The 26,966-nt window shown below is 46.0% G+C and overlaps 1 protein-coding gene across 1 annotated transcript in view; it reads right to left on the reverse strand.

The window, feature by feature from the left end:
• Positions 1 to 26,691, reverse strand: part of SYNPO2 (synaptopodin 2) — a 165,173-nt gene extending 138,482 nt beyond the window's left edge. Inside the window, exon 1 of the mRNA XM_038769145.1 lies at positions 26,536 to 26,691. Within this exon, the coding sequence (XP_038625073.1) occupies positions 26,536 to 26,658 (123 nt within the window). The 5' untranslated portion in view covers positions 26,659 to 26,691. The remainder of the gene's footprint in view (positions 1 to 26,535) is intronic.
• Positions 26,692 to 26,966: the final 275 nt, after the last annotated feature.

Raw genomic sequence — 26,966 nt, forward strand, 5'->3', positions numbered from 1 at the left:
GTTCTAAGCGCTGGGGTAGGTACTAGGTAATCAGGTTGTCCCACGTGGGGCTCACAGTCTTAATCCCCATTTTACAGATGAGGTAACTGAGGCACAGAGAAGTTAAAGTTTACACAGCAGATAAGTGGCAGAGCCAAGATTAGAACCCATGACCTCTGACTCCCAAGCCCGTGCTCTTTCCACTGAGCCACGCTGCTTCTCTTAAGCCCTGAGCGTTAAAGAATAGACCCAATTCCTGCCCTGAGGAGCCTTTGATGAGGATCTCATCATCTCATCCCTCCCTTGTGTGTCATCTATGCCCTTGGATCTGTGACTTTTGGACGTTTGATTTTGGCCCCAGCCCCAACCCCACAGCACGTGTATACGTAGCTTTAAAGTATGTATTATAAACTACTCAATTATCAAAATTAATGTCGGTCTCCCCTTCTGGACTGTAAGCTCACTACAGGTGGGGAATGTGCCTGCTAATTCTGTTTTATTGTACTCTCCCAAATGTTTATAATGATAATAATGATGGCATTTGTTAAGCGCTTACTATGTGCCAAGCATTGTTCTAAGAGCTGGGATAGATACAAGATTAGCAGGTTGTCCCATATGGGGCTCACAGTCTTAATCCACATTTTACGGATGAGGTAACCGAGGCAGAGAGAAGTTAAGTGACTTGCCCAAAGTCACACAGCTGACAAATGGCGAAGCAGGATTAGGACCCACAACCTCTGACTCCCAAGACCGGGGTCTTTCCACTAAGCCACACTGCTTTGTCCAGTGCTCTGCACATAGGGCTCAATAAGTACCATTGATTGATTGATTGATTGAGGAGTAACTGTCGATTTGCTTGGTGTTAGTCTCTGACCTGATTAACTTGCATCTCCTTAGATACGTATCTATGTATCTATCTATTTAGAGCAGTGTTTGACACATAGTAAGCACTTAACAAGTACCATAATTATTATTATGGTATTTATAATATATATATAATATATAATAATATATATAATATATAATATAATAATTTATAATATTATGGTATTTATTTATTTTGGTATACCATAATACCAAAAATAATGATAATAATTGTGGCATTTAAGTGCTTACTGTGTGGCAAACACTGAACCAAGTGCTATGGTAGATATAAGGCAATCAGATCAGTTCCAGTCCTTTTCCCACATGAATTTCACAGGCTAAGAGAGAGGAGAAGAGATAGTTTATCTCCATTTTTCAGATGAGCAAACTGAGGCCCAGAGAGGTTGTGACTTGCCCAAGGTGGGATTAGAACCCATATCTCTTGACTCCCAGGCTGCTTCTTGAGGGGTGATCATCTGGTGCTCTGTAGGGCTCAGCCCTGGGGTTGACTCTAGCCTAATTTAAAAGATTCAAAGGCAAAGGAATTGAATTTCCGCTCTCCGACAGTAAGATTCATAGCATATTGAGATATCACTTTTCCCTTGCCAATCTCTGGTGCTAAAGGACTCTTTGAAGTTCCCAAAGCTTTCTCAAGGTTTTTGGAAAGATCTGGCCCCGGGTTTAGGGGGGAGGTGGAGGGAGTGGGAAGGGGAGGGAAGGGGGGGAAGGTGAACTTCATATTCCAGCCACAGACGTGTTCCCTCACTCTGCCATACAAGCTCCGGGAATGGTGGAGAATTTCTGCCAACTTCCTCAGGCAGCAAGAGGACAAGAGCAATTTGCTTGTGTTTCGATCTGTGGGCCCAAAGGCAAACAACCAAACAAATAAAACCCACAGAATAAAGAAAAACAAGGCGAAAAAGAAACCCCAGTGGAAAATCTGAGGTTAGCATGGAAGTTTACACTCCAGCTACTTGAGTGGTGACTAGCATAAAAGGAGTAAAAAAACCCCAACAAACTATAAACCTAACCCCTGAATTAATCTCGGATCAACATCTGGAGCCTGTAAGAGCTGCAAGAAGTAGTATAGATCATGTCTTCCTGTACTTCTGTGTTTCCTATCTGTTTATTTGTCCACCGGCATTGTATATTCACCCAGTTCTCCTTTAATAATAATAATAATATAATAATAATGATGGCATTTATTAAGCACTTACTATGTGCAAAGCACTGTTCTAAGCACTGGGGAGGTTACAATGTGATCAGGTTGTCCCACGGGGGGCTCACAGTCTTAATCCTCATTTTACAGATGAGGTAACTGAGGCACAGAGAAGTTAAGCGACTTGCCCAAAGTCACACAGCTGACAATAGTCGGAGCCGGGATTTGAACCCATGACCTCTGACTCCAAAGCCCGGGCTCTTTCCACTGAGCCACGCTGCTTCCCCACAAGCACAAGGTTGTGTGCTTGCAAATCCCCCCTTTAAGAGAAACTTAAGCAGCTTCGCCACCAGATGCCCGCACACATCGGGAATGTGTCCGTTATATTGTACTCTCCACTTGATTATTATAGCACTCTGCACACAGTAGGTGCTCAATAGATAGGATAGATTGGTTGATTGCTCCAGGCACCGCTGCTGAAAGCGCTTAGTTCAGCGCTCAGCACAGAGTAGGTGCTCAGTAAATACCACTGATTGATCAATGGCTTCCGCTGCCATATCCAAACAGGCTTGCCTTCTTGGACAAACTTTCCCTAATTCCCTAACAGCATTCAACCTTTCGCCCTTTCTCTCACTTTAACTAGGGCACATTCCTCAATTTTTAATTTACTTGCCTAGAGAAGCAGCGTGGCTCAGTGGAAAGAGCCCGGGCTTTGGAGTCAGAGGTCATGGGTTCAAATCCCAGCTCCGCCAACTGCCAGCTGTGTGACTTTGGGCAAGTCACTTAACTTCTCTGGGCCTCAGTTACCTCCTCTGTAAAATGGGGATGAAGACTGTGAGCCCCCCGTGGGACAACCTGATCACCTTGTATCCTCCCCAGCGCTTAGAACAGTGCTTTGCACCTAGTAAGCGCTTAATAAATGCCATTATTATTATTATTATTATTACTGGAAGGCTTGGGTCACTTTGCCTAATACAGTGCTCTGTCCACAGTAGGTGCTCAGTAAACTCTGTTGATGCTGACTGGTCTGGAGTCCAGTCAGCCGGATTTTTCCTCCATAATGGGAGGGAGGTGAGGGAGAATCTCTCTCCCCGACCCCTTTTCCCCTATCCCAGCTGGCCTGCCCCAAGGCCAGAGGTGTATGATCAGGGTGGAGTTCATTCAAGTGCTTAGTACAGTGCTCTGCACACAGTAAATGCTCAATAAATAAGATTGAATTCATTCATTCATTTGATCATATTTATTGATTGCTTACTGAGCACAGAACACTGTACTAAGCGTTGTACAATACAACAATAAACGGACACATTCCCTGCCCACAGTGAGAGTTGACGGGCATTTGGACATAGAATTCTTTGGGAAACAAAGAATGAAGAAGCAGTGTGGCCTAGTGGAAAGAGCAAGGGCTTGGGTGGGGGGATCAGAGGACCTGGGTTCTAATCCCAGCTCCACCACTTACCTGCTGTGGGCTTAAGACTGTGAGCCAAAGGGGGCGAGTCACTTCACTTCTCGGTGCCTCCGTTTCCTCATCTGTAAAATGGGGATTGGTAACCTCCCCAGCGCCTAGAACAGTGCTTTGCACATAGTAAGCGCTTAATAAATGCCATTAAAAAGAAATGGCTGTTCTCCCTCCCTGCTAGACTGCGAGCACCATGTGGGACAGGGACTGTGTCCAGCCTGATTATCTTGCATCTACTTTGTACAGTACTTGGCACGTAGTAAGCGTCGGAGCAGCGGGGCTTAGCGGCTACATCATGGGCCTGGGAATCAGAAGGATCTGGATTCTAATACCAGCTCCACCACACAGCTGTTTTGTGCTCTTGGGCAAGTCATCTCACTTTTCTGTGCCTTGGTTATAACATCTGTAAAATGGGGATTAAGAGTGTGAACCCTTTATGGGACAGGGACTGGGTCCAACTTAACTAACTTGTATCTACCCCAGTATTTAGAAAAGTGCTTGGCACATAGTAAGCACTTAACAAGTACCATAATAGTTGTTATTATTACCTCACAAATACCACAGTTGGTGTGATACATTCTCGCCTCTTTCCCCTCTCCCCATCTTACTTGGACAAGGTGCCCCCAAGGCAAAAGGGGAAATGAAAACTACTGAGAATCCCAGAAGGCTGTATGCACCGAACTCTCTCTGGTGGCCCGGGGAGGGGGAGAAGGGAGCCAGACAGACTCCTTTCCTCCAAGCTAACCAGCCTCTCGGGGTATGGACTATTGACTTTGGAGAAGCAGGGTGGCCTAGTGGCAGGAACATGGGCCTGAGAATCAGAGGTCCTGGGTTCTAATCCCACCAATTGCTCTGCCAGTTGCTAGCTGTGTGATCTTGGGCAAGTCGCTTCACTTCTCAGTGCCTCAGTTTCCTCAATTGTAAAATGGGGATTTAATACTTGCGCTGCCACTTAAGACTGTTAGCCCCATGCAGGACAGGGACTGTGTCCAGCCTGACTTGTACTTACTCCAGCACTTAGTACGGTGTTTGCCACATAGTAAGCGCTTAACGAGTATCATAAAACTAGCAAAACAAATAGAACTGCCACTTTGGGTTTCCAGGAACAGGGGTCTGAAATGATACGAAGAAATGCAACCCACTGATTGCCCAGATGCTTCCTTTTGCCCAGTAATGCCCAGCATCCTCTTTGCCAGAGCTGTTAATTAAAGGTAATACAGGCTGGATTGTGCTTCACCTCTTCCCTTTCCCTACCATCCTGGAATAAGAAATAGAGGTGCTGAAAAGCACCCAAACCCCCCTATGTCAGGCAAAAGGAGGAAGGGACAGAAGAGAAAGGGAACTGTTATGATCCACACAGGATAACAGGGGTCATCGAGAGCTGGCTCTCTTGAGGAGGAAATACAGAAATATTTTGTGAGTGCAAGAATCCTCATTATTGTTTATAAAGGCTAACTTTGCATAACCATGCAACCATATCGCCAATTCCACTGGCTAAACAAAAACCCTGATTATAAACAACCTGGAGTATTTCTCCTCTTTTCTGTGACTATGGACGTTAGTTCTTCTGTGTTTAGCTTACGAATGGATGAAGAAAGTATTTGATGCTCAAATGGCTCACTATACAGGGAGGTCAGAATAGAGATGAGAAAAAGTCACGTCCGAAGAGAACTAAGAACACATAATTTACCCCTTCCCCCGTATAAAGTTAAAGGAGTGTTTCACTGCAGTTTAAATTTAGGAAGATGAAAGAATTGCTCCTGCAAAAATGGAAGACTCTCCCTTTAGATCCGAGCTAAGGGCATTTGTTGGGCCAAGGTCAGAAGTAAGCTCAAGAGCAAAAAAGGTAACAAACAAGGAAATAGAAGTCTCAGTAATTTCCTTTGCCGTCTCCTATATGTCACCCTGGCTTCATAATGCTATTGCTATGTCCTCGCACCCCCAGTCCCGAGGAGAAGGAAGTGACCCGGAGAAAATATTTGATGCTCAAATGGCTCATTAGCCAGGGAGGTCAGGATGAAGACAAGAGAAAGTCACATCCAAATTGGCACGTGGAGGAGCCTGCAGAGAGATACTGCCTCACTGCCAAGCAGAACCATGTGTGTCTCTGAAGGGAAGAAACCTGAGACTCAAAGCAAAACCTCCTTTAGGAAAGCCGTAGAAAAGACTGAGCCCCTGACTCTCTGGGTTCATTGATTTGGCAGTGGTCAGAGGAAAGGAAAAACCACCCCATTCATTCATTCATTCATTCATTCGTATTTATTGAGTGCTTACTGTACTAAACGCTTGGGAAGTACAAGTCGGCAACATATAGAGACGGCCCCTACCCAACAACGGGCTCACAGTCTAGAAGGGGGAGACAGACAACAAAACACGTAGACAGGTGTCAAAATCGTCAGAACAAATAGAATTATAGCTATATGCACATCATTAACAAAATAAATAGAATAGTAAATATGTAGAAGTAAAATAAATAGACAAAGAAATCTGTATAAATATATACAAGTGCTGTGGGGAGGGGAAGGAGGTAGGGCGGGGGGGATGGGGAGGAGGAGAGGAAAAAGGGGGCTCAGTCTGGGAAGGCCTCCTGGAGGAGGTGAGCTCTCAGAGACAACTGCATTGTTAGCACAGTCCGGCCATGTATCTTCAAGTAAAAAAATGGGATTCTAGCACAGTCAGACCTCCGAATCATCCCCAGCCAAGCACATGTGGGAAAACAGACTTTTCCTTAGTGAAACTTTTCCTTTTCAAGTGGACTTCTCTTGGTCCTCTGGGCTTCAGCATCCAAACTCGGAGGGCACCCATATAGGGCTCACGCAAAGACCTGCTTTCTATTTCAGACTCAAAGGTGACTCAGCCAACCTCCCTGGGGACCTGTGGCCAAGTGAATTAGGGAAGGAGGCCTGAAGGCGGAGAATTATCTGCCCCATTCTTTTTCCTCAGAGCATTTTCAGGGCCCAAATGACAGTAGGCTGAAAAGCCCAGAGAGCTTCTCTTCTCCCAAATGCTCTCCAGCAGGTGTGGCTTTGTTCGGGAAGTGGCTGAAAAGGGACTGTGGGACGATTGACAGAGGAGGCCAATGGCCCTGACTGCACAGGGAAGGCATCATTTTTCAGAAGACTCCTTTTGTTGGAAATGTCTTTCATTTTTACGCTAATCTGCAGGGGGTAAAGCCAGCCTAATAAGTAGAAGAAGGTCTGTATTTAATATAAAAATTTGTTGAAATTAGGATTTAGTAGGAATCGGGTTGTGCAGACAAGAGTACACCTCACTCGTCTGGCTTCCAAACCCACCCAAATCACTTGAGCGACAGGCTACAGCCTGGGACTCTACCACTACTCTGTGCCCAGTCCCATAACTTGAGTGCAGAAAGGGGATTGTCGATACCCCGTGCAGCAGCTGTCAATCAGAGAGTTCCCCAGGCCCATCAGAAAACACAAATGATACTCATGGACTAGATTGTAAGCTCATTGTGGACAGCGACTGTGTCTGTTACAGTATCAAATTGTACTCTCCCAAGTGCTTAGTACAGCCCCACATGGGACAAGGACTGTTTCCAACCTGATTTGCTTGTGTCCAGCCCAGGGTTTAGTGCAGTGCCTGGCACATCATCATCATCATCAATCGTATTTATTGAGCGCTTACTGTGTGCAGAGCACTGTACTAAGCTCTTGGGAAGTACAAATTGGCAACATATAGAGACAGTCCCTACCCAACAGTGGGCTCACAGTCTAAAAGGGGGAGACAAAACCAAACATACTAACAAAATGAAATAAATAGAATAGATATGTACAAGTAAAATAAATAAATAGAGTAATAAATATGTACAAACATATATACATATATACAGGTGCTGTGGGGAAGGGAAGGAGGTAAGGTGGGGGGATGGAGAGGGGGACGAGGGGGAGAGGAATGGTATTTGTTAAGCGCTGGCACATAGCAAGCGCTTAACAAATACCATTATTATTATTATCATTGAGCACTTCCTGAGTGCACAGCACTTTACTAAGTGCTTGGAAGAGAACAACAGAAGCAAAACAGGTGATCCTGGTGCTCAAAGAGTTTACAATCTGTTGGGGAAGATAGGTGGCCATCACTGAGGGTAAGACTAATCAGTAACGAGGGAGTTACTTGCTGACCACCCAAGTTTTCATTCCGACTTCTTTGATTCAAACAGCACCAATAATAATAATAGTAACTGTGATATCTGTTAAGCACTGACTATGTTGGAAGACCTTTACTAAATGCTGGTGTAGATACAATATAAACAGATTGAACTCCAGTCCCTGGACCATTTGGGGCTCACAATTTGAGAGAGAGTAGTTAATCCCCACTTTACAGAAGAGGTAACAGAGGTACAGAGAAAAGTCACTTGCCTAAGGTCACAAAGCAGAGAAGTGGCAGAGCTAGGACTAAGACCTTTGTCTCCTGGGACTCCTCTTTATACTAGATCCCCCTTTCTCACAGAATCTATGTAATTAACCATAAAACAGGAGGAAGGATCCAACCATGAATCTTATTGACCTTTAAAGTCAAGTTTAGGAAGGAGACTGATACATCTTTCCTCCACCTAGAGAGATCTGTCTGCCTCAAGATGGATATCTCTGGCCAGGAAATCTCAAATGACTCAATTTCCCCTTGCAAGTTTCCATCCCTCCTCCAAGAGGATGCTTTGGAGCTCAGGAAAGGGAAAAGAAGAAGAACTTCGATTAAACAGCAATGTCGTTCATTCCATCCCTACGGTTCCCTCTCTGGGTAGGGAACATGTCTACCAATTCTGTTTTATAGTTCTCTCCCAAGCATTTAGTACAGTGCTTTGCACGCAATAAGTGCTCAATAAATACCTTTGATTGATTAGTTGAAGCATTCAATCAGTTCACCCGCTCCTACCTTACCTCGTGGTTTCCTTCTACAGCCCAGGCCACATATTTCGCTCTTCTAACACCAATTTATGCACTGGACCTCAATCTCATCTAGCTGCTGACCCCTCACCCACATCTTGCCTCTGGCCTGGAACCCCCTCCCCTCTTCATAGCCAACAGACCACCACTCTCCCACACCTTCAAAGCCTTACTAAAATCACATCTCTCCCAAGAGGCCTTCCCCAACTAAGCTCTCTTTTCCCCTACTCTCACTCCCTTCTGCATCCATGATGCACTTAGATCTGTAACCTTTAAGCACTTAACATTCACCCCCCACACAGCCCCGCCACACTTATAAACATTTCCATAAAGTATTTATGTATCTTAATGTCTGTCTCCATCTAGACTGTAAGCTCCTTGTGGGCAGGGAACTTATCTACCAACTCTCTTGTACTCTCCCAAGTGCTTAGTACAGTGTTCTGCACACAGCAAGCGCTCAGTAAGTATCATTGATTGATTGATTCCTGGGATTTGGGAATTAATCCTCATCTAATAAAATTTCAGAAGTGGAAGACACCAAATGGTACTTGATCCAGAGTTTGTCCCAAAAGGCTTTACTGAGCGACATTTAGAGGCACTCTTTCAGGCTGAAGTGAACCGGTCACTGCAGGACTAATTTTAGCTTCGAAGGGAATTTTCTGGTGCAAATGGTTGTTTTTCCCAGGCCAGCCAATTGCAGTTTGGGAGAAATCCAAACAAGTGACCCACAAAATTCCAGTATGGAACACTGCTGTTTTCAGTGAATGCCCTGTTTCAGAGCCACACAAAGCAAGACCAGTCAAGGAGGACTTGATGATGATAATAATAATTGTGGTATTTTTTAAGTGCTTACTGTGTGCCAGGCACTGTACTAAACTCTGGGGGTGGATACAAGTAAATTGGGTTGAACGCAGTCCCTGTCCTACATGGGGCTCACAGTCTTAATCCCCATTTTGCAGATGAGTTAACTGAGAGCCAGAGCAGTGAAACGACTTGCCCAAGGTCACACAGCAGACGAAGGGCAGAACCGGCTAAGAGGTTAACAGGTAGGCTCTTCTTCCATCCTCACCGTCATTATCAACAGCATTTAAGGAGCACCTACTGTTTGCAGGGCACTATCCTAGGCACTTGGGAATACATTACAGAAGTTTTTGTCCTCAAGTAGTTTATACCTTAGTGGGAATAATGCATCATCTATGCACTTGGGTCTGTGACCTTTGGGCATTTGATATTTGCCCACCCCACGCTTGACCCTATAGAATTTATGTATGTATCTATAAATGATGTATTATAAATTATTTATATTAATGCCTGTCTCCCCCTCTAGACTGTAAACTCATTGTGGGCAGGGAACACTTCTCCCAACTCTGTTGAAATAGGCAAATGAAGAAGAACATCGATATAAATGATTAAAGCAAAAATAAGCAATTAAAAAAATTATAAACATGAGTGCCAAGAGGCCGATCGAAAGATATTTGTTTTAGTCAGGGTTTGCCTCTTGGAGGAGGTGGCTTTTTATAGGAGGACTTTAAAGGTGAGGAGGGATGTGGTTTGAAGGAGGGCATTCTATGCGGAGGGAAAGGCGTGAACTGTGGGTCTTTCCCTTCACAGATAGTTGACATTTCTCGGTTTTACCTTCTTTTTCTAAGTTTTTATTTCCATCCACCTTCAGCCTGTATTTTTAAGCGGGACCTAAAAGTAATTTCCCTTCTCTGTTTGGAAAGCCAACACTTCCAGGGACTTTATGGGTAATTGCTTAAAACAAGAAGCCATGTATGGTAATCCCACTTTCTAATCGCCCTTTTAGACTGTGAGCCCACTGTTGGGTAGGGACTGTCTCTATATGTTGCCAACTTGTACTTCCCAAGCGCTTGGTACAGTGCTGTGCACACAGTAAGCACTCAATAAATATGATTGATTGATTGATTGATTGAAAAGAGGCGTGGGGAGGGGAGTGAAAAGGGCATTAGTCTTCACTACTGATTCTGGCACATTGTCTACCCAACTGTTGAAGGGAGATTTCTGGGCACTAGAATCACCAATGATATTTTAATTTTCTTTCTTGTTTTCAGACACTTGAAAAGATTCCTTCTCGGTTCAGATGATTTCCATATGTTTTGGTGGTTTGTCTTTTTTTTTTTCAACATTTGAACTGCCTAGGCTAGTGTTTCTGAAGTAATTAGAAACTGTTGGGTAGGGACTGTCTCTATGTGTTGCCAATTTGTACTTCCCAAGCGCTTAGTACAGTGCTCTGCACATAGTAAGCGCTCAATAAATACGATTGATTGATTGATTGATTAATTAAATGCCAGGGTACTATGGAAGGATCCTGTCTGTGTAACTCTGGGGCTCCATGTGAGTCAGGTACCACACGTATTCCATGTGAAGCAGCATGTCCTCGTGGACAAAACGCAGGCCTGAGAGTCAGAAGGTCATGGGTTGTAATCCCAGCTCCACCACTCCTCTGCTGTGTGACCTTGGGCAAGTCACTTCACTTTTCTGTGCCTCAGTTACCTCATCTGTAAAGTGGGGATTGAGACTGTGAGCCCCATGTGGGACAGGGACTGTGTCCAACCCTATTTCCTCGTATCCACCCCAGCGCTTAGTACAGTGACTGGCTCTTCGTAAACGCTTAACAGATACCTCGGTTATTAGTATTATCTTTAGTGGGGCTGTCCAGGTGCTGATGAGTTCTGGACAGAGAGCTCCCAGCAAGCTTCATAATTTAAGAACAGATACATGGCGGGGAGTGTTAGCAGCAGTAGCTTGCAGCGTGTTGTCATGGGGAAGGAAGGACGAAAAGAAATAGTAGGGGAAAAGACAGGCAATACCCTTGACTCTAATTCTTGAATTTAAAAAGAATTCTCCAAAAGAAGATCAGGTTTCTTAAGGGTACTCTGATTCAGACATCTTGATATTTACTTAGGAAGAACTCATTTCCTCCTTTTTTTTTATTTTAGGTGAAAATGACTGTAACTCATTATTCATTTCCCCTTTTATTAAAGGTTCAAGTAGAGAATATATTTTCTATAGAGAATATTCAGAGGAGAAGAAGCATGGCCTAGTCGAAAGAGTATGGTCTGGGAGTCAGAGGACCTGGGTTCTAATCCTGCCTACGTCCTGTGTCTACTCTGTGACCATGGGCAAGTCACTTAACTTTTCTGTGCCTCAGTTACCTCATCTGTAAAATGGGGATTCAATATCTGTTCTCCTTCCTGATTAGATTGTGAGCCCTGTGTGGGACAGGGACTTAGTCTTGATGATCTTTTATCTTCCCCAGCACTTAGAACAGTGCTAGACGCAAAGTGCTTACCAAATACTACAATTATTATTATGATTATTATTATAGTACTTTCCCCTGCAGTTAGTACAGTGCTCAGTACAGAGTAAGCACTCAGTAAATACCCTTGATTTACTGATTTTAAAAAATCACATGAGTTTAATGCCAATGGTTTTGAATACAGGGAATTAAAAGAAAGTTTACATTGGTGCCTATATATGTCAAAATTTTGTGAAATGGCTGAGTCAAAAAATACCATTCACACCAGTTCCGGGGAGGAACAGAACAACCTGAACCTCCTTGGAGTCCAGATCTTAACAAGCAACATCCTGGTACAGCTGAGTTCACAATCCAAATTCATAAAATAACTGGGAATGTCCTTTGCTCTTTCAGGAAAACCTGCAGTCCTGGGCAAATTCCACCTCCTCTCTATCTACTTTCTTAAGAAGAGGCTGCAGGGACATCTTTCCCTTTCTTTGGGCATCTCCAAAGACTGCTTTCCACCAAAGAAGAAATCAGATTTCCCGTTTATGGTGGAAAGCTAGGCATCTTAAGAGACCCTTGTAAAGCGTAAGAAAACTAGAGGTCCTGTCTTCACTCTGTTTTAGTTCTGAGGAAAATGCCAGATGAGAGAGAGAGCCAGCATACAGATAGCTCTTGACTTAAGGGTTGGGAGTTATGAAGATAAATTTGAACCATTTGAATTTTACAACATATGGTTTTGACTTTGCAATACTAGCCTCCTTTATGACTCTGGTTCCAGAGGGTTGGGGGAGAGCGGGGGAGGCATGGTAATGGTGGAAACATTTTCAAAGCTAGGAAGTAATGCTGGGGGGGGCGTTGACAGGGAAAGTGCTCAATTTAAAGAGGGAGGAGGGGACAGAGCAGAAGGAAGTAGAGATAAAGAGGATTTCCTGGTGTCCAGGTATGGCCAGATGGAATGATAATTGGTAATTATGGTATTTATTAAGCACTTCATATGTGTCAAGCAATGTTCTAAGTGCTGCAGTAAATACAAATTAATCAAGTCGGTCCCTGTCCCACATTGGCCTCGCACTCTAAGCAGGAGGGAGAACAAGTATTGAATCCCCATTTTGCAGATGAGGGAACTGAGGCATAGAGAAGTAAAGTGATTTGCCCAAGGTCACACAGTAGACACGTGGCAGAGTCGGGATTATAACCCAGTGCTCCTTCTTGGAGTCAGGTCCATTTTTACTTCCAGTGAAGTTGGCTGCCCTAGCATGGAACCTCTCTGACTCAGTCAGAGAAGCAGCATGACCTAATGGATAGAGCACGGGCCTGGGAGCCAGAGGACCTGAGTTCTAATCTCGACTCCACCATTTGCTTGCTGTGTCACCTTGAGCAAATCACTTAACTTCTCTGTGCTTCAGTTACCTCATCAAACAGGGATTAAGACTGTGAGCCGCCAAGTTTATCCTTTCCTGCCTTAACTCTGCCCTCTCCTCTGCCAGACAAAACTATTTCTCCTCCCTTACTGACACCCATGCCCATCATCCCTGTCAGCTCTTCCATACATTTAACTCCCTTCTCAGGCCCCCTGTTCCTCCCCTTCTTCCTTCCCTCACCCCCAACGATCTGGCCTCCTACTTCATTAGTAAAATTAACTCCATCAGGTCTGAACTCCCCAAAGTCACTCCTCCCCCTTCTCCAAATCCCCTCCTCTCAACCCTCTCTGCTACTCTCCCATCCTTCCCAGCAGTATCCTCAGATGAGATCTCCTCCCTCCTCTCAAGTGCTACTCCGGCCACCTGTGCTTCTGACCCCATTCCTTCTCATCTTATGAAATCTCTCGCCCCGTCCCTCAACTTCCTTCTTCAACTGCTCACTCTCCACTGGTTCCTTCCCCTCTGTCTTCAAACACGCCCACGTCTCCCCATCCTAAAAAAACCCTCTCTTGACCTCACCTCCCCTTGTAGTTATCACCCTATCTCCCTCCTACCATTCCTTTCCAAACTCCTTGAACGAGTCATCTACACCCGCTGTCTCGAATTCCTCAAAGCCAACTCTCTCCTCGACCCCCTCCAATCTGGCTTCCGTCCCCTACATTAAACCGAAACTGCCCTCTCAAAGGACACCAGTGAGTGACCACCTGCTTGCCAAATCCAACGGCTCCTACTCTATCCTAATCCTCCTTGACCTCTCAGCTGCCTTCGACACTGTGGCCCACCCCCTTCTCCTCAACATGCTATCCAACCTTGGCTTCACAGACTCTGTCCTCTCCTGGTTCTCCTCTTATCTCTCCGGCCGTTCATTCTCAGTCTCTTTTGCGGGCTCCTCCTCCCCCTCCCATCCCCTTACTGTAGGGGTTCCTCAAGGGTCAGTTCTTGGTCCCCTTCTGTTCTCTATCTACACTCATTCCCTTGGTGAACTCATTCGCTCCCACGACTTCAGCTATCATCTCTACGCTGATGACACCCAAATCTACATCTCTGCCCCTGCTCTCTCTCCCTCCCTTCAGGCTCGTGTCTCCTCCGGCCTTCAAGACATCTCCATCTGGATGTCTGCCCGCCACCTAAAACTCAATATGTCCAAGACTGAACTCCTTATCTTCCCTCCCAAACCCTGCCCTCTCCCTGACTTTCCCGTCACTGTTGACGGCACTACCATCCTTCCCGTCTCACAAGCCCGCAACCTTGGTGTCATCCTAGACTCCGCTCTCTCGTTCACCCCTCACATCCAATCCGTCATCAAAACCTGCCTGTCTCACCTCTGCAACTTCGCCAAGATCCGCCCTTTCCTCTCCATCCAAACTGCTATCCTGGTGGTTCAATCCCTCATCCTATCCCAACTGGATTACTGCATCAGCCTCCTCTCTGATCTCCCATCCTCCTGTCTCTCCCCACTTCAGTCTATACTTCACGCTGCTGCCCAGATCAGCTTTGTGCAGAAACGCTCTGGGCATGTTACTCCCCTCCTCAAAAATCTCCAGTGGCTACCAGTCAACCTATACACCAGGCAAAACCTCCTCACTCTCGGCTTCAAGGCTGTCCATCCCTTCACCCCCTCCTACCTCACCTCCCTTCTTTCCTTCTACAGCCCAGCCCACACCCTCCGCTCCTCTGCCACTAACCTCCTCACTGTGCCTTGTTCTCGCCTGTCCCACCATTGACCCCTGGCCCACATCCTCCCCATGACCTGGAATGCCCTCCCTCCACACATCCGCCAAGTTAGCTCTCTTCCTCCCTTCAAAGCCCTACTGAGAGCTCACCTCCTCCATGAGGCCTTCCCAGACTGAGCCCCCTCCTTCCTCTCCCCCTCCCCATCCCCCCCGCCCTGCCTCTTTCCCCTCCCTACAGCACCTGTATATATGTTTGTACAGATTTATTACTCTATTTATTTTACTTGTACATATTTACCATTCTATGTATTTTATTTTGCTAATATGTTTTGTTTTGTTGTCTGTCTCCTCCTTCTAGACTGTGAGCCCGTTGTTGGATAGGGACCGTCTCTATTTGTTGCCAACTTGTACTTCCCAAGCGCTTAGTACAGTGCTCTGCACACAGTAAGCGCTCAATAAATATGATTGAATGAATGAATGAATGTGGGACAGGGACTGTGTCCAACCTGATTAGCTGGTATCTATACCAGTGCTTAGAACTGGGCCTGGCGCGTAGTAAGGGCTTAACAAATACCATTTAAAAAAAAATCAATTAGAGGTATTGATTGAGCACTTACTATGGGCACAGTGCTTGGGAGAGTACAGTAAAACAGAGTCGGTAGATGTGCTCCCTGCCCACAAGAAGCATACACTCTAGATTCAATAAAACTAAATTAAGATACTCATCTCTAACTGAACACACAATAATATTGGTAATAGTAACAATCAGGTGTCTGACCTTGGTTCAAGAACCTGTCCCCCATTTATAAAAGTGCTCCGTTTAAGATGTCCTGTCCTCCCTCTGACTTTCCTGTCACTGTAGACAGCACTACCCTCCTTCCTGTCTCACAATTTCATAACCTTGGTGTTATTCTTGACTCATCTCTCTCATGCAATCCTCATATTCAGTCTGTCACATCTTCCCTCATCTCCACTTCTCCCACTCCCTTCTACAGCATCCTTGCAATTGGATTTGCACCCTTTATTCACCCCTCCCTCAGCCCCACAGCACTTATGTACCTATCCATAATTTGTTAATTTATATCAATGTCTGCCTCCCCCTCTAGGCAGTCAGCTCACCGTGGGCAGGGAACGTGTCTACCAGCTCTTTTATATTGTACTCTTCCAAGCAGCTAGTACAGTGCTCTGCACATAGTAAGTGCTCAATAAATACAATTTATTGATTGATAAGATTCAGTTTTAGGAGTTAGTTGTGTTGAAAATGATTTGAGGGTTGACTGTAATTTCCTCCACTGAACCCAGTAGAGCTGAAAGAAATATAGTCCCTTGGAGAAGCAGTGTGGCCTAGTGAAAAAAAAAAATAGAACGGGAAAAGGAAACTGAGATTTGAGTCCCAGCTTCCCCACTGGCCTGCTTTGTGACCTTAGGCAAGTACTTTAATCTCTGTAAACCTCAACTTCCTCATCTGTAAAATGGGGATGAGACAGACTCTGACCCTTGGATGGCCTAAGGACTATGTCCGGCCTGATAATCCTGCATCTCCCCCGGCACTTAGCACGTAGTAAGTGCTTAATGCCATAATTATTATAATTCTTAATAGTTCAGTCTCAGAAAATTGCTACATGCCAGAGAGATGACACCATATGAATCCTAATCCTTCACTTTAACAAAAGGATCATTTGATACTCACTTCAGAATCTTGTTTTAAATCAAATAAAAACCAGTGGCATTTTGTCTTTCAGTTGTGGCTTGCCCTTGTAGATTCTGCTTCCTCCCAAATAGATTAATCTATTTAACCAATCAATCAATGAGAAGCAGTGTGGTCTAATGGGTAAAGCATGGGCCCTGGGGGTCTGAAGAACATGGGTTCTAATGCCAGCTCCACCACTTGTCTGCTGTGAGACCTTGGGCGAGTCAATTCACTTTTCTGTATCTCAGTTGCCTCATCTGTAAAATGGAGATAAATACTGTGAGCCCCATGTGGGACAGGGACTATGTACTTAACAAATATCATAAAAAAATCAATGACATTTATTGAGCACTTACTCTGGGCAGAGCACTATACCAAGTGCTTTGGAGAATTCAGTACAACTGAGTTGGTAGTTATGATCCCTTGCCCACAAGGAGCTTACAGTCTACAGGGGAAAACAGATTTTTTTTTTTAAATTACAGAAATGTACCTAAGTGTTGCAGAGCTGGGGGCTGGGGGTGTGTGGAGGGGTGGTGAATATCAATTTCTTCAAGGGTACAAAGACAATGCAGAAGGGAGAGGGATTAGGGAAAATGAGGACTTTGTCAAGGAAGGCCTCTTGGAGGAGATGTTACTGTAATCTCACTGTGGGCAGGAAACGGGTCTACAGACCCTGCTATATTTGTATTCTCCCAAGAGCTTAGTTACGTATGCTGCACACGGTTAATGCTCAGTAAAAATAATTGGTTGTTTGATTGATTTGAAGGTGGGGCAGGCCTTCAAAGAAGGAGAGATACTACTGGTTTCTTTCGTCATAACATCTGTGTGTCTAGATGGAAAACTCCACAGAGTCATTAGAGTGTAAGCTCCTGATGGCAGGGAACACATCTAGTACTTCTGTTGTACTTGAGTGAGAACCAAACAGGAGCAACTTTGCAGAGTAATAGGAGGGTGGTGGGGACTGGCTTGCTCTTCAACTTTCCTGCTTCTCCCCCAGATTCCCCTGGGACACTTCTCTCCCACTACCATGGATTCTGTGGCTCTTTCCCTTCCCTCTGGTGTCAGACTGCATCATATGCCAAGCAATATCAATCAATCATAGGGGATTGTTGGGTCGTAGTTCAGTCCCTTCTACTAGAGATTGGTAGATTTGATAGGATTCCCGGGCACATTCGTAATCCAACAAAATGCTTCCCATGCAAATCCCTCCGCCACCCCCCCCACAGCTTGCCCCTATCCTGGCCCTCACCATCCTCCGCTCCATGAATCTTCCTTGCAAGCTGAGTGGCAAAGAAAGGGTGGCAGTGACAGGGAAAAGAGGCAAAGCACTTTCTGTTTCTCACTCCACCAATACAGAAAAGGATGGTAAGGCTAAACTCAGCATACACACACACAGAGACACAGGTACCCGACCCTCCTACACACAGACGCAAATGCAAGACTCCACACGCTTAAACACACATCTAGGCAGTTACAGAGGCACACAGACACAGAACACACTGCTTTCTTGAAGGCCACACTGTTCTTTATAAATGCCTGTCATAATACTCTCTTCTGGAGGAGAAGTAGAGCAAAACAGGAGCTTCTTAAGAGATAAGATCGAGTGTACTAACTAATAAACTCTCCCAAGCTCTCGGTACCATGCTCTGCTCAGAGGAAGTGCCCAGTAAATACCGTCGATTGGTTTCTCATTAACTTTTGGAGGGTAGACCCCACTGGCACAAATACTTTATAATGTATTAGCACAAGGGGTGTCTCCGAGTGGGGACAGAAAGGCCCAAAGTTTAACCTGTAAACCAGATGGGTGCATTCTTGGGGTGCACTAAGGGGTAGGACTAGCTGCACAGAGTAGTAATAATATTTATTAAGGGCTTCCTGTTTGCAGAGCAGCATGCTAAGCACTGGGAGAAACTACAGAGGTGGGAATGAGACAGGGTCCCTGTCCCTTGGGTGGCTCCCAATCTAGGAACGTGACTCCAAACATATTTATTTTGCCTGTGAGGATTATTCTTGCTCGATGCCAGGCTAGCATTAAATATTAGGACGGGTCCTTGGAGATTCAGACTCCAAATGAGCTTGTCGACTATTGTTAGAGGACACCTCCAACAAAGAGCCAAATGTTAGAAGGCAGCTGAGAAGCAGCATGGCCTAGGGGCAAGAGCCCGGGCTTGGGAGTTAGAAGATGTGGGTTCTGATCCCGGCTCCACCACCTGTCTGCTATGTGACCCTAGGCAATTTACTTCATTCATTCATTCAATCAATCGTATTTATTGAGTGCTTACTGTGCGCAGAGCACTGTACTAAGTGCTTGGAAAGTACAAGTCAGCCATAAAGAGAGACAACCCCTGCCCACACAGGGCTTACAGTCTAGAAGGGGGGAGACAGACATCAAAACAAGTGAACAGGCACTTCTCTGTGCCTCATTTACCACATCTGTAAAATGAGGATTGAGACTGTGAGCCCCATGTGGGACGGGGACTGTGTCCAACCCGAGTTGCTTGCATACACTCCAGCGCTTAATACGGTGCTTGGCACATAGTAAGCGCTTAACAAATACCATAATTATTATTATCTCTTCCAAGAGGTCTTCCCAGATTAAGCCCTTCTTTCCCCTAACCTTCCTTTCCTCCGCATCGAATATGCACTTGGCTGTGTAATCAATCCATCGTATTTATTGAGCGCTTACTGTGTGCAGAGCACTGTACTAAGCGCTTGGGAAGTACAAGTTGGCAACATATAGAGACAGTCCCTACCCAACAGTGGGCTCACAGTCTAAAAGGTACCTTAAGCACTTTGAAACTCACCCTAGCCCCACTGTATTTATGTAGATATCCTTATATTCTACTATTTCCCCTATCTGCAATCTATTTTGATATGTCGCCTCCTGTACACTGTAAACTCTTTGCGGGCAGGAATCACATCCATCAGCTTTGTTGTATTGTAGTCAGTCCATTGTATTTATTGAGCGCTTATTGTGTGCAGAGCGCCTATTGTATTCATTCATTCAATCGTATTTGAGCACTGACTGTGTGCAAAGTACTATATTAAGCACTTGGGAGAGTACAAACAACAGACAACAAACACATTCCCTGCCCACAGTGAGCTTTTACTCTAGAGGGGACTACATATTAATATGTATAAATAATTACAGATATATACATACATGCATGACCTTCCGACTCCCAAGCTCGTGCTCCATCCACTCTGCCATGCAAAGAGACTCAGTAAAGCCAAAGGAGAGAGTCTGTGGTGAGTCCCATTCATTCCCAGTGAAGGTATTAATCTGTATTTTCCCCCAAATTTCAATTTATTATTTTAAAAGTCTTGAAAGCAGGATGGATAGAAGGGCTGACTTTTTTTCTTTTTCCCTTTGAAAAAAAATCCCAGCTAATTTGAGTGTTTTATTCAAAGAACGAGTGGAGCAAAAAAAATCTTTTCAAAGCACAAACTCTGTTTTCCCACTCTTTTCAATTAAACACTTTCAAAGGGATTTAGAGAAGACGTATTGCCAATAGCCCATCCAAGAGCAAACACGTCCACAGCCAAGTGAAATGTGCCTGTGAAAAGAGAGTTTTAAAATGAAAGTGCTGACATAACTTTATCGGAGCAACTGCATACACGATGGGATTTTATATTTGTGATTTTTCTTAGGTAAATCAGCCCTAGGGCTTGAGACAAACACTGTAAACTCTGAAAATCTGTTCCTCATCTTAAGGAGCTCTTCCACTTATATTTTGGTGAGGTCTGTCACCTGATTCTACATTAGACACGGTTTCACTTTCTATCAAATACAAGCTCCATCACATATAAAAAAACCTTACAATTTTTTTAAAAGTCCAGAAAATAGCTGGAAGGTCACACCGCTTTTCATTTTTAAAAACTCTTTGTTTCTTTTACAAGACCCAACAGGGCTCGGCTGCCCCGTTACAAGAAGTTATTTGGGTATGAATCTGGGGAATGGGGGCTTCCCAAATGATTTGGAATTTGGACGTAGTTCTGGGAAACGATGTTTTTAACTCAGTACAGCCCAGATCAGCAGAAGAAAACTCCTTTTCTAGCTCTGTACCCATCAATGTCTGGTCCTACCTAAATTGGATAGTTTTGTTTCTCCCGAGTTCTTAGCGCAGTGCTCTGCACACAGCAAGTGCTCAATATGACAATAGCGATTTTCTTGCTGTTTTGACTCAGGCTTTTATCCTTTAAGGAAGGAGAGAGAGACAGACAGCTGAATAGTTTGGAAACTCAAAGAAGAAGAAAAGCCTCTTGGTTTATGGGGGACGGTTTTTGAAAGGCTTTAACCTAGATCTGCCCACAGGGATTTTTCTAATTTGTGCAAAAGATGATGGGAGACCTGGAATGTCCCTGATGGTACAGGACTCGACTGAGTCTGCTTTCTCCAGACTCATCTAGATGTCTCTCCCCTCTGCTGCTAGCTGGATTCTTTTTCTATCCTTATGAGAGTTTGGCGGATCTCCTAATTTCTCCCTCCACCTACTAACCCTACTCATTTCTCACCTCCCCACTTCCTCCCTCCTGATTAAAGCACCACCTTGAGAACACCTCATTTCTGGAAAATCGGAGATTCCTACAGGACCTGACTCAGATTTTCTTCAGTCCACCTGGGGAAGAATGAGCAAAATCTCCATCTCCCTTCCCACGAAGGAGATGAAGTCTGGTATTGAGGCAGTTTGATTTTTAAACTGAACATTTGCCCTGGTGAGTGTAAATTTTCAAATCTAAGGAGTGGGGAATTGCAACTGAGCAATAGGTCATTCAGAAAATAGATCGGAAGAAATCATCATCAGATTATTCTCTCAGAAAAAAAAAACCAAAACACCACCATCACATTGGCCACACTTATCCTGGCTCTGGGAACTATGAGGCAAGGAAAGGCAAGCATTAGTAGTAATAGTAGTGATAATAATAATAATGATGGTATTTATTAAGCACTTTGTGCCATTCATTCATTCAATCATATTTATTGAGCGCATACTGTGTGCAGAGCACTGTACTAAGTGCTTGGGAAGTACAAGTTGGCAACATATAGAGACAGTCCCTATAAGCGCTGGGGCGGATATAAGCAAATCAAGTTGGACAGTCCCTGTCCCACGTGAGGCTCACAGTCTCAATCCCCATTTTACAGATGAGGTAACTGAGGCACAGATAAATAAAGTGACTTACCCACGGTGGCAGAGCCAGGACTAAAACCCATCATCATCAATCGTATTTATTGAGCGCTTACTATGTGCAGAGCACTGTACTTGACCCATGACCTTCTGATTCCTAAACCCTTGCTGTAGCCACTACACCATGATGCTTCGCTACTTCTCTGTTTCTCCTTGCCATCCCCATTTTACAGATGAGGAAATCGAAGCATAGGAAGGTGAAGTGACTTGCCCAGGGACACTTAGTAGGACAGAGGAATTATTTGGCCTTTTGGATACCCGTTAGCATCCTGCTGAGAGAAACCCAATCTAGTAGCCGGGGCCTGTTCGGGTGAACAAGGGAGCACCATCCATCCATCGCATCTAACTTTTTCTGACCTATAGTCCTTTGCCTTTTGGGGGACCCCTGTTTGGACACTTCAATCTCCATCCCCTTTCAGGGCCCGACCTTTGGTTGAAATTAGCACCAAGAAATAGCGGTTAACTTTCTAGACAGACTCCAGACGGTATGGCAGTCTCCCCCCTGAATGGACTCCCATCAGCTAGCCAGCAATCTCCCCCAACTGACTGACAGCTGTCAGTTAATTCCGACACACTACTGGCAACCGGGTCCGTTGCCAGAGACCAACACCCAACTGCAACTGGGTGAAAACTGCACTAAAGTTTGAGATACTTGAATACTGGGCAAAAAGACGAAACCGAAACTCGTTCCTTCTCTACAGAAGTAGTGTGGCTTAGTGGAAAGAGCCCGGGCTTGCGACTCAGAGGACGTGGGTTCTAATCCCCACTCCGCCACTCATCTGCTGTGCGGCCTTGGGCAAGCCACATAACTTCTCTGTGCCTCAGTTACCTCCTCTGTCAAATGGGGATTAAGACTGTGAGCCCCACGTGGGACAACCTGATTACCTTGTAACTACTCCAGCGTTTAGAACAGTGCTTGGCACATAGTAAGAGCTTAACAAATACCATTATTACTATTATTATTATCGTCGTTAGTATTATTTGATTGTCTTCTGCCCGTCGTCACGGGGTTTGGAAACGTTCACTAGGGGGCAGGATTCTACCATTCTTTTTTTAAAGAATTTCCTTGCAAAGTAACAGAGGTAAATAAGAGTGAAAAGGTGAAAGGATCTGCCCCCACCCCTTTAAGAAACTTGCAAATGATCAAAAACAAAAGCAAAAAAAAAAATATTCACCATGCCATCTATTCAAGCACAGCCTGAGTTCTTATTTAAAAACAATGCGTTAAAAACAACGGAATAATTTTTTTTTCTCTCCTAGTTAAACAAGACACTGAGCCGCTAAAGTCAAGCCCCATCTAATTTCAGGCTTGATTATTATTATCAATCGAATTTACTGAGCGCTTAACTGCGTGCAAAAAACAATTGGGAGAGGACACTATTAGAGAATACCGGTAGACGAAAAGCAGTCTCATTACCCCAAGAACGAATAAAGCGTTCAAGTTCTCCGCGACATCTAAACGAAAGTAAAAGATGCTGCCACGACCGCAAAGCATTTTTTAAAAGGGGGTGCTGGAATTAAAAGCTTGAGTGCCCCCCTCTCTTAAAATTTTCGACCAATTTTCGGTCAACTGTAGCTGCCGTTTTAATCCCTGAACTTCTCGCAGACGTTCAAGGAGGTCAACGGATGAGTCGGTGACTCGGCATTGGCCGATTTTCAGAGGCCCAGAAATGGCCTGCCCAAAGTTGGTCCTTGGGCGAGCACTCGGCCGCTGAATATCCCTCTCCCAGAGGCCCAAAATAGCAGCAGGAGGGAAGGGGGGGCGTGGAACCATCCCCTGGCCCCCTCCGGGGTCAAAGAGGACACAGACATGAGGCCCAAACCACCGAACGGCTTTTGATGATGATGGTGATGGTACCTGTTAGGCGCTTACTATGTGAGAAGCACTGTTCTAAACTCTGGGGTTGATACAAGGTGATCAGGTTGTGCCATGTGGGGCTCACTGTCTGAATCCCCATTTTACAGAAGCCTTTTAGAGAAGCAGCGTGGCTCAGTGGGAAGAGCCCGGGTTTGGGAGTCAGAGGTCATGGGTTCTAATCCCAGCTCCGCCGCTTAGCTGGGTGACTTTGGGCAAGCCACTTCACTTCTCTGGGCCTCAGTTACCTCATCTGTAAACTGGGGATTAAGACTGTGAGCCCCATGGCTAGAGAAGCAGCGTGGCTCAGTGGAAAGGGCACGGGCTTCGGAGTCAGAGGTCATGGGTTCAAATCCCAGCTCTGCCAACTGTCAGCCGTGTGACTCTGGGCAAGTCACTTCACTTCTCTGGGCCTCAGTTACCTCATCTGTAAAATGGGGATTAAGGCTGTGAGCCCCCCGTGGGACAACCTGATCACCTTGTAACCTCCCCAGTGCTTAGAACAGTGCTTTGCACATAGTAAGCGCTTGATAAATGCCATTATTATTATTATGTGGGACAAACTGATCACCTTGTATTCCCCGCCAGCACTTAGAATAGTGCTTCCCACATAGTAAGCACTTAACAAATACCATCATTATTATTGTTACAGATGAGGCCCAGAGAAGTTAATCAATCAATCAATCAATCAATCAATCAAATTTATTGAGCATTTACTGTGTGCAGAGCACTGTACTAAGCGCTTGGGAAGTTCAAATTGGCAACATATAGAGACAGTCCCTACCCAACAGTGGGCTCACAGTCTAGAAGGGGGAAACAGAGAACAAAACCAAACATACTAACAAAATAAAATAAATAGAATAGATATGGACAAGTAAAATAAATAAGTAGAGTAATAGATATGTACAAACATATATACATATATACAGGTGCTGTGGGGAAGGGAAGGAGGTAAGATGGGGGGATGGAGAGGGGGACGAGGGGGAGAGGAAGGAAGGGGCTCAGTCTGGGAAGGCCTCCTGGAGGAGGTAAGCTCTCAGTAGGGCCTTGAGTTATATTTCTTGCCCAAGGTCACAAAGCTGACAAGCGGCGGAGTCGGGATTAGAACCCACGACCTCTGCTCCCAAGCCCGCTCTCTTTCCACTAAGCCACGTTTTGCTTAAATTCTCCTAAAAATCGTGGTCCTAAAGCAAGCGAGGTTTTGCCAGTTTTCCCTCTTTTCCTCTCCTCCCCTCTCCATCCCTCCGGGGGAACTTCAGCGCCCGAGAGCCCGCACTGCCACAAGTTATGGAGCGCTCACTATGTGCAGAGCACTGTACTAAACGCTTGGGAGAGGGCAGTTATCACATAAAGGGTGATAATCCTTGTCCATGACGAGTTTATCCCGGGGAGAAGTCGATCCTCCGGCCGGAGCGTATTCATTCACTCATTCATTCTTTCCAGCGTATTTATTGAGCGCTTCCTGCGTGCAGAGCACTGTACTAAGCGCTTGGGAGAGCACAATGTAACAATAAACAGACCCATCCCTTGCCCACGACAAGCGTTTCCGGGGGGAAAGTGGATCCTGGGTAAGTCACTTCACTTCTCTGGGCCTCAGTTCCCTCGTCTGTAAAATGGGGATGAAGACTGTGAGCCCCCGGTGGGACAACCTGATCGCCTTGTAACCTCCCCAGCGTTTAGAACAGTGCTTTGCACATAGTAAGCGCTTAATAAGTGTCATCATTATTATTAGACAGCTGGGAGAGGACAATGCAACCGTGAAGAGTGATAATCCCTGCCCTCGACGAGTTTATTCCGGGGAAAAGTCGATCCTCCGGCCGGAGCGTATTCATTCACTCCTTCAGGCGTATTTATTGAGCGCTTCCTGCGTGCAGAACACTGTACTAAGCGCTTGGGAGAGGACAATAAAACAAACAGTCACATTCCCTGCTCACGACGAGCGTATACAGGGGAAAAGTCGATCCTCCGGCCTGACAGTATTCATTCAACCCATTTATTGAGCGCTCCCTGCGTGCAGAGCACTGTACTAAGCGCTTGGGAGAGGACAATACGACAATAAACAGACACATTCCCTGCCCACGACAAGTTTATCCCGGGGGAAAAGTCGATCCTCCGGCCGGAGAGTATTCATTCAACGTATTTATTGAGCGCTCCCTGCGTGCTGAGCACTGTACTGAGCGCTTGGGAGAGCACAATACGACAATAAACAGACCCATCCCCTGCCCACGACAAGTTTATCCCGGGGGAAAAGCCGATCCTCCGGCCGGACAGTGTTCATTCAACGTATTTATTGAGCGCTCCCTGCGCGCAGAGCACTGTACTAAGCGCTTGGGAGAGCACAATGTAACAATAAACAGCCCCATCCCCTGACCACGACAAGTTTATCCCGGGGGAAAAGTGGATCCCATCCGAAGCGTAATCATGCCACCGCATTTATTGAGCGCTCCCTGCGTGCGGAGCACTGTACTAAGCGCTTGGGAGAGCACAATACGACAACAAACAGACCCATCCCCTGCCCACGACGAGTTTATCTCGGGGGAAAAGTGGATCCCATCCGAAACGTAATCCTGCCACCGCATTTATTGAGCGTTCCCTGCGCGCAGAGCACAGTACTAAGCGCTTGGGAGAGCACAATGTAACAGTAAACAGACCCATCCCCTGCCCACGACAAGTTTATCCCGGGGGAAAAGTGGATCCCATCCGAAGCGTAGTCATGCCACCGCATTTATTGAGCGCTCCCTGCGCTCAGAGCACCGTACTAAGCGCTTGGGAGAGGACAATGCAACCGTAAAGAGTGCTAATCCCTGCCCACGACGAGTTTATCCCGGGGAAAAGTCGATCCTCCCGCCCGGAGCGAATCCATTCACTCATTCCTTCCTTCCAGCGTATTTACTGAGCGCTTCCTGCGTGCAGAGCGTTATACTAAGCGCTTGGGAGAGGGCAGTGCCACACTAAACAGCCCCCTGCCCCCCGCCCCGTTGGGCACCGTCAGTCAATCAATCAATCGTATTTATTGACTGTGTACAGAGCACTGTACTAAGCGGTTGGGCAGTACAAGTTGGCAACATAACCGACCGTCCTACCTTGGCGACTTGGAGGGTCCGCTGCTGGTCCTGGCCGCCCTGCAGCCTGAAGCCCCACGGAGCGCCCCCGCTCATGGACAGGCACAGGTAACCCCCGGGGCCCACCCGGCCCAGCGTGCCCATCGGGCCCGGGCCCGCCCGCCTGCCCACTGGGCTGCCCGCTGGGCTGCGCTGGGCACTGGGCTGGGCGCTGGGCTGGGCGCTGGGCTGGGCTGGGCACTGGGCTGGGCACTGGGCTGGGCACTAGGCTGGGCCCTAGGCTGGTCGCTGGGCTGATCTGGGCACTGGGCTGGGCTCTGGGCTCTGGGCTGGCCGTTGGTCTGGACTGGGCACTGGGCTGGACGCTAGGCTGGGCTGGGCTCTGGGCTCTGGGCTGGCCGTTGGTCTGGACTGGGCGCTGGGCTGGGCGCTAGGCTGGGCGCTGGGCTGGG

The sequence above is a fragment of the Tachyglossus aculeatus genome, chromosome X5 (assembly GCF_015852505.1).
Source record: "Tachyglossus aculeatus isolate mTacAcu1 chromosome X5, mTacAcu1.pri, whole genome shotgun sequence".
Lineage (NCBI taxonomy): Eukaryota > Metazoa > Chordata > Mammalia > Monotremata > Tachyglossidae > Tachyglossus > Tachyglossus aculeatus.